The sequence below is a fragment of the Trichosurus vulpecula genome, chromosome 4, assembly GCF_011100635.1.
Source record: "Trichosurus vulpecula isolate mTriVul1 chromosome 4, mTriVul1.pri, whole genome shotgun sequence".
Taxonomy (NCBI): Eukaryota; Metazoa; Chordata; class Mammalia; order Diprotodontia; family Phalangeridae; genus Trichosurus; species Trichosurus vulpecula.
The window spans coordinates 13,495,557-13,503,803 of NC_050576.1; the positions used below are offsets into that span (position 1 = coordinate 13,495,557).

The 8,247-nt window shown below is 42.6% G+C and overlaps 1 protein-coding gene across 1 annotated transcript in view; it reads right to left on the reverse strand.

The window, feature by feature from the left end:
* PDE4B (phosphodiesterase 4B) overlaps positions 1–6,717 on the reverse strand; it is a 444,362-nt gene extending 437,645 nt beyond the window's left edge. Inside the window, exon 1 of the mRNA XM_036755376.1 lies at positions 6,318–6,717. Coding sequence (XP_036611271.1) covers positions 6,318–6,553 — 236 coding nt within the window. The 5' untranslated portion in view covers positions 6,554–6,717. The remainder of the gene's footprint in view (positions 1–6,317) is intronic.
* Between the last annotated feature and the right edge of the window lie 1,530 nt (positions 6,718–8,247).

Below are 8,247 nucleotides of genomic sequence, written 5' to 3' on the forward strand. Positions count from 1 at the left end.
CCTCTTTGGTCCACCCTCCTCAGTTTCAAGGATGGAAAAACTAAGACCCTAAATAATACAACTAATGATGGTCAAAAGAGGGATTTGAACTCTGGACCTGTGATTCCAGATCTAGCACACTTTGCATTATATCATTTTTAGGATCAGGAGAGACAGAGAGGCATTAAGATTTTTATTCCTGTTAATGAAATAAAGTAAGGCTTCCTCCCTCTATAGAAAAATGGGGGGAAAACACATCTAGGAGAAGACACATCAAAATGTTTTTCACTGGCTTGTAAGACCAAACGGAGAAAGCGTGTAATGGAGGTGAGAAGTAATGGGCCCAGGGTACAGATTAGACCTACAGAAGTTGTTCCCCTCTAAGAATTCACTGTAATACACCCCTCACAACTGACAAAAAATGTTAGGTGAGGGAGCATATAGGAGATGTAATTATCAAAACGAATGTAGCAAAGATTGGAAAAAGCAGGGACACCATGGCGGTAGCTAAGTGTAAGCTGCAAACTGGGATACCAGCTGGGGTAACACTAGGTGACCGGGGCTGCCATCTCCCAGGTAGAGAGCAGCCAACTGGCCACCAGTCCACTCCTATAGTATTGTGGCAGAAGTTCTCATTCTCAGGCCTGATTCTATCCTTCATGGAGCTGGGTGTCTCATTCTGAGCTCTGGAACAGAAAAGCAATTAAGAAATTTGGACAAGGTTCAGAGAAGAATCCCAGAGATGACTAAGAGAGTGGAAAATTAGTGGATGAAAGCTAAAAACAACGGAGATTATTCAGCCTGGAGAAGAGAAGGCTGCAAGGCAACTTCCAACGTTATTGAAATTCATGAAGGTAGCTGGAGTCAGAGGATGTGGGATTGAAGCCCAGGTACGACACTGATCAGATATTGTAACTTGGACCATTTAATTTCTTTTTCTATTTTTATTTGGAAGGGTGAGGGCAGGGCAATTGGGGTTAAGTGACTGGCCCAAGGTCACGCAGCTAGTAAGTGTGTCAAGTGTCTGAGCCCGGATTTGAACTCAGGTCCTCCTGATTCCAGGGCCAGTGCTCGACTCACTGTGTCCCCTAGCTACCCCAATTTAATTTCATGGCTAGTGTTTATATAGCACTTTATGATTTACAAAAGCTTTACACTTGATCCTCACGACAACCCCAGGAAGCAGCTGCTATTATTTTCTCTATTTTACGGATGAGGAAACTGAGTCAGACAGAGGTCCAATGACTTGCCTGGGTTCGCACAGCTAGTAAATTTCTGAGTAAATTTGAATTCAGGTCTTTCTGACTCCAGGCCGAGTGCTCTGCTCACTGCACCACCAGCTGCCCTAAGTTACTTCTTCTTGGATCTCATTTTTCCCAGATGTCAGTGAAAACAATCAATGAAGGGGATTCTAAAGTCCCTTCCGCTTTTTCGTTTCTGATCCAGTAATCATGGCATCTTACAGAAAAGACGGGAAATTCACTTTTCCATATCCAAATGAGGATCCATCTTAAATCTCAGCATGAGAGGCTGGGTTAGATGTAGGTATCTCTGGGCTCTGGGCATTTTCTCTGGTTATTCCCCATGCTCTCCCTCTTCATCTCTGCTTCCTGGAATCCCCAGCTTCCTTCAAGTCCCAGCTAGAGCCCCACCTTTGACAAGAAGTCATTCCCAGTCAATGCCCTGTCTCTTTTATTTATTTCCAGTTTATCCTGTATATAGCTTGTTTAAATATAGTTGTTTGCTTGTTGCCTCCCCAATTGGATTGTGCAGGACCTATCTTTTGTCTTCCTTTTTATCCCCTGTACCTGGCACATAGTAGGTGTTTAACAGATGCTTATTGACTGGCTGAGATAAGAATATGATAATAATATCGGTCTCAAAATGATTACGTTTTGCATGAAGAAAGATCATAGAGCTTCTTTCTCTGGAGATCTTGTAAAGGGGGCAATTTCAGAGCTGTATCTAGGAGGTTAAATAATCTTGCCTGAAGTTGAAGGTTAAACTAGATGATGTGACAAGGGCCATCCTAGGCAGGAAGATTTGATGGTGATCCTAATTAGAGCTAACAATTTGACCACATTCCCAGTCAGGATCCTGATTTCACAAGGAAGTCCTAGGATGACAACATTTACTCTGCCCTCATCTCTACCCCATTTTCCCACTGACTTTTATAAAACAAACAAACAAACAAAGGAAAAAACAACCCTACAAGTTCATCAAAGTAAACCTGACTCCATAAATAACAAAAGACACAAGAACCTGTTTAAGGGGTTCGAATCCAAAAGCTCTCCTATGAATGATTTTGTTGAGAATTTCTTTAATTTTTAGGCTAGGAATCCAAACCATTCCTGAAAAGAAGCCTCCCATCCAGTGAAAAATAATAACTTGTTTTCCCTCATTTCTGAGAGCATATTTTCTATTTCCAGTTTAAATGCAAGATTTTGAAAATGTTGGCAGAAGAGGCTGCTGGGTTCTGTCATGACAAATTGACCAAAGCGAACCATATTATAGCTTAATAAGAAGACAGGAAACCCTTTTAGTTATTTTTAAAACATAAGAAGCAAGATGTGTTGTTCCATCATTTCACTTGTGTCTGATTTTTATGATCATATTTGAGGTTTCTTGGCAAAGATATTGGAGTGATTTGCCATTTCCTTCTCCAGCTCATTTTACAGGTAAGGAAACTGAAGCAAGCAGGGTTAAGTGACTTGTCCAGGGTCACACAACTAGCAAGTGTCAGAGTCCAGATTTGAACTCACTAAGATGAGTCTTCCTAACTCCAGGGCCAGTGCTCTATCCGCTATGGCGCCACCTAGTTGCCCCAGAGGCAAGATGTAGAAACTTACTAGATTGTAGTATGTGCAATGCTAGATTTAGTATCAGGAAGACATAGCTTCAAATCCCAACTTTGACAATTACTACTTGGGGGAGCAAGAGGAGGGGAAGTCACTTCCCCTGTATGTATCTCAGGCAAAAGGAGACAGTGGGATATGTGGAACATTCTAGGTCCTGAGTTCAGATCCTGAACCTTTCACTTCCTACCTGTGTGACCTTGGGCAAGTCACCTAACATTTCTCTTTTCTTGATGTTTTTCATGTATAAAATGAGCAGGTTAGTTTACAATAGGTGCCTATGCTTCTATAATTATTATTCTTTTACAGATGAGAAAACTGAGGTTTAGAGAAGACTTGTCCGCTCAGCTAATCAGTGCAACAGGCAGGATGTGAAGCCAGGCATTTTTATTTTCAGTCACTAGACCACACTGCCTTCATGGCATTTTTCTCATGGGTGATTTAAGAAAAACAGAATTCCCTTGACTAAGGAAGTTGGTCATCTACCATGATCTCAAGCTCAAATCATAAAATTTCCTTTCTTTAACTTACTATGTGCACTAAGGGGACAACATGTGAATAAAATTAAAAGCACAAAGTAATTATTCCAAAATATTGTTTGGCTACTTGGAGAATAATCCAATCCATATATATATAGCACTGCGTCAAATCTGTCCCAAGGAGAAAAGTCATGTATTTGTGTAGCTAAAATCATTATCATATGGGAGGCATATCTGAGCTTTAATTGGATTTATCATTATCTGAAAATGAGCTTACTAAAAACTCTAATTAGATTTGCTTCTGCTAAAAAATTGCAGCTTGTTTTGACTACAGGTAGGGATATATGTTCATTCATATTGGCATGTGGGTGCATACATGTATGTACCAGTATGATGTATATATGTACCATATATACATCAGTACATAAGAATAGGGAACAGGCCTTTGAATTCACATGAGGAAACTCCCCCTACCAATGCAGGTGAGGATATATTTAAATGTATCTCTATGTATGCATTTATATATAAATCATAGCATTTTATTTTACTTTCTTTTTAGCATAATTAATAGCTCATTCAGCTATTTCTTATAGTCACCCAATTTAGTGAAACATTTGCATAAACACATCCACATGTTATAAGCAAGGAGGGAGGAGCCCAGAAAGGAAGACTGCATACCATAAGGTTCTTTTGGAGAAACCTTCTGCTAAAAATGCCAGCATCACAGGATCTTAAAAAGTCAGAAGAAGGTTTTGTTACCAAATGAATAATGTGGAAAGCTCTAATCTTCCATCATAATGTAGTTTTACCCAGAATAAGTTAAAAGTCAGCTTGCTTATTTGACCACGCTTGCTATGACTTGGGTAACAACAGTGAGTCTTGAGCACGAACAGGCTGAAACTTTGTAGGGTTAATGTTAGAACACCAAAAGGCAATGAGAAAATATAATTAAAGCAGGAGTCCTTAACTTGTTTGTGGATAAATTTCAGAGCATCCATGAAATTGAGGAGGAAAAATATTATTTTCACTAACTTCTAACTGAAATTTACCATATTCTTCCATTAAGAATTATAAAAACCTGAAACATTACTCTGAAAAAAAGATCCATAAGTTTCCCCAGGCTGTCAAAAGGGACCATGACCCCCAAGTGGTTGAAAGCCCATGAATTAGAGTGAATATTCATTCTTACGGCCTCAAACATCATTGTCCAGATGCCAGTATAGAGTGATCTTCTCTGCCGAAATATATTCTTCTGAAACTGGGATGCTGAAATGGCTCTCAGGAAATGCTAGCTCCCCTCTTATTACCATGTCTGCCCCTATTAAATATCAAAAAAATCCAAGGGCAGGGGAATCTAAGTTTGAACGGTACCATCATTAAAAAGAAAAAGAATCAACTAAAAAAAGCAAATGAATTGATGCCCTTGCATTTTCATTTCAGGCTGACTAAATAACTGCTGTGCTATTTCTCAGATTTCACGACTGAGCCAGGAAAAGGACTGCACCCTACTCAAGAGCTCGTGCTGTACAAACTAAAGTAGATAAATCCAGTTCTTTCTCTTACAGGATCCTAGACTTAGAGCTGAATGGTCTTAGGGGTCATCTGGTCTTACCTCCTCATTTTACAGTCAAGTCAACAAGCATTTACAGAATTGAGACTCAGAGGTTAAGTGACTTGCTCAAGGTTACAAGGTATCAAGTGACAGAGTTGGGTTCAAACCTTGATTGTGTGACTCCAAACACAGCTTTCTTTCTATTACACTATGTATAATCTGATTGAATTTCTGCTTTTCTTAAGCATTTTAGAATTTTAAGTTTTTATGAATTGAACAAAATGTATTTCCATGAAGTCGTTAGATGGTCAGTCGCCAGGACACCTAGGTTCAAGTCTAGCCTCTGATACCAGGACAAGTCACCTAATGGGTCAGCAGTATCCCAGACATCTCTCTAAGACTCTAAGTCAGAGAAGAGTTGCTAATCTACATCAGCGGTGAGCAATTCCACACTGGGCTTTCCCCACACTATTTCAGTCACAGATCCGTATGTGAAAACACAATAAAATGACAACAACTAAAAGAAACCCAACATTCTTCCCTCAAATAGTCACAGTGGGGCAGCTTCAACTAGAATTGATTCCCTCAGAGAGTGCTGGCTTCTTCAGGAAGAAGTCCCCTTTGCCACTTCCATTCCCCTTTTCTTAGAAAGTTGAGGACTAAATCAACGGAGGGTGCATACAATTTCTGGAAGATGGAAATAGGATTGTAGCCCCAGTCAAGCCTGGAGCTTTACAGTGTTTTCAGGAATAAAAATAGAGCTGAGTCTTACTTTTTCTCCTCTTAGAATGAAAGGACGCTATCCACCAACTCAACAAGCACAAACAATATTGGCCCTTTGTTACTTGATTTACCCAGAACGAGAAATGTGTTTTCCATAGATGGGGGGGGGGGGCGGGGGAGACAGAAGAAAAAGACCACTAAAACTGCAAGCCTACTTTAAAAACCTGATCTATAACTAGTTTATGTGTTTTAAGTGGACTGATAAAGCCATGCCATGGCCTAGAAAGAGAAAGGGGGAACATTTCAGCATCCGCTCACCCTTTAACTCCAAAACAGCAAACGAGAAACACCCCATTGAACACAACTGCTCCTGGAACAAGTAGGCACCCGTTCCTGAGTGACATTTTCTTAAAGCAATCCCGGGACCTTCCCTTCGGTCATGACCATCATAGCACACCTGGCGCCCTTCTCCGCTTCTACAATCCGGATGAGCCACCCTACCAATGTCGAGGTTTATCGATTTAATCTGCAAAACAAGAACACGCCAGAGGCCGATTTCCCCAGCAAAGCTTTAGAAATCCTCCCAGCTGCCTCTCACCCCATTCAGCTCACACTTGCCGCGCGTACTGTGAATGAAACCGGGTTTTGTTTTGTTTCCATTTGCTACATAAAGCCGGTGCTCTCACAGCACCGGGGTGGAAAGAACAAGGGATAGAAAGCCCGGCTTACCACGTATGTGCCACAGTAAATCGTCGTCGCTGCCGGATGCTTTTATTCACCAGCAACTTTCTGAAGAAGCACGGGGAGTTTCTGGGCGAGCTGCGAGGGGAAATCTTGGGAGAAGTAGGTCTGTTTCCGGACAGCCTGGGCAGCTCCAACTCCAAGTGCATTTGCTCCTTGAAAGTCCGGATGCGCACATCGGTTTCAAGAGTTCCCAGCTCCTTTGAAGGCTCCTTGGCTGTCATGTCTGGGATGGTGGTGTGTAAGCTGTCACAGACACCGAGGAAAAAGCCAGAGCATAGCAGAAAAGCCCACTTGCACCTCAGAGCGGTGAGAGGCTCACCCTGGGCAGCTCCTGGCGCTGGAGTGCTAAGGCTGCAAGTGGTACCCAGAGGGTGCGTCGCATGCTCCAACAAGCTTTGCTCCGGCCGTCCCCAGCAGCTCGCTCAGCCCCGGTTCTACCTCTGAAAACAGCACCCTAGTGTATGCTCTGTCTGTAGCCTCCTTGTGGAGATGGCTTGTCTGCAAGCTACACACTGCCACTCACTGAATTCATTCAGCTGGAGAGACCTACTCATGAAATATTCATAAGGGCTCCTCATAAGCCTTTTCCATGCACCTGGCTGGAGAACCTCATCAAACAAACTACAGTGGCTTCACGGATGCTGGGCACAGGCGAGGCACTCACCTATTTGAGCAAAATAGCAGACCTGGAGTCAGCCATGGAGCAAAGGGCACATCAGATTTTTAAAAATCTTCATTCAGAATTATCATCTGGCCATGTAACGTACTGACTGGAGCTCCGCCCACTCCAGGCTCATTGGCTCCAGTTTCTTTAGACAACTGGACTCAATTCACCCTTCTGCAAAAGGGATTCTCTCCTCCATGACTCGGGCTGGCACAAAATTGTGTGAGCGCCCTGCAACAGCGGAGCCCTTTCATCCCACAACAATTCTAGTTCGGGCTTAAAATCCTCACAAAATGCCTCTCAGAACAAAACATCGGGGATGTGAATGGCTTGCCTCGCCCTCCCAAGAGCCACCAGTCCCCCAAACGCCAATCAGTAAGGCAATGGGAAATTTGCTGCCTACTCCCAGAGAAACTAAAGCCTCATATTTGTGTCTAAGAAGGCTATTCCTGTTAATTCACCTTCTTCTTTGTCCAGATTGCTCAGAGATGACCCAGAATAGCCAGTGATGATCAGAATGAAGGGCACCACCTGGCGTTTCCAAAGCTCCCCAAATTTGAAGTCGGATAGGATACTGACGTGCGTTGAGTTCACCTGTTCTTTTTTTCCCTCAAACCAAGCATTTCCAAGGAGCGTGTAAACATAGGGATTTCAGGGTGGGATGAGGCAGGGAGATGAAGAGGGAAAGTAAAGTGGAGTCCAGAGTCAAATTCCCCCCAAATTCAGAAAACCTTGATTGTAACCTGAAATGGATGTGTTTTCCTTTCCTTTTTAATGTGCTGGAATGTGTCTGTATCAAAAGACAGTTGGAAGCGAGCAGTGCTGTGGCATGCTGTGCTTAAAGCTCTTGTGATGAGGCAGTGCCAGCAATGATTAGGGCCAGAGCCTGAGCCAGCCTGATCTCACAGAAACTGGAAAGAGCAGAAGAGTGCGACAGCAACAGCCATGGAAGAGAGAGAATTCACACAAAGACCTGGGAGGATGGCAAGGAGAATTGTTTTTTCCTCCCAAAAGCCTTTTGTTTCTGCCGTTTTCTTAGGGAACAGAGTCATCCTAGATCCGACCTATAAGCAGATGTATTTCTCCCAGAGAAAGGAACCAGGAGAAACTGCTCACTAGACATCAATAAAACTTCTAAGGATGGTCACACATAGGCCTGAAGCCGGAAAGGACCTCAGAAGTCATTGTGTCATTCTCTTTTATTTTAGTGGTTACTTATCAAGTATAGTATCACACTTATCAAGTGGGTTT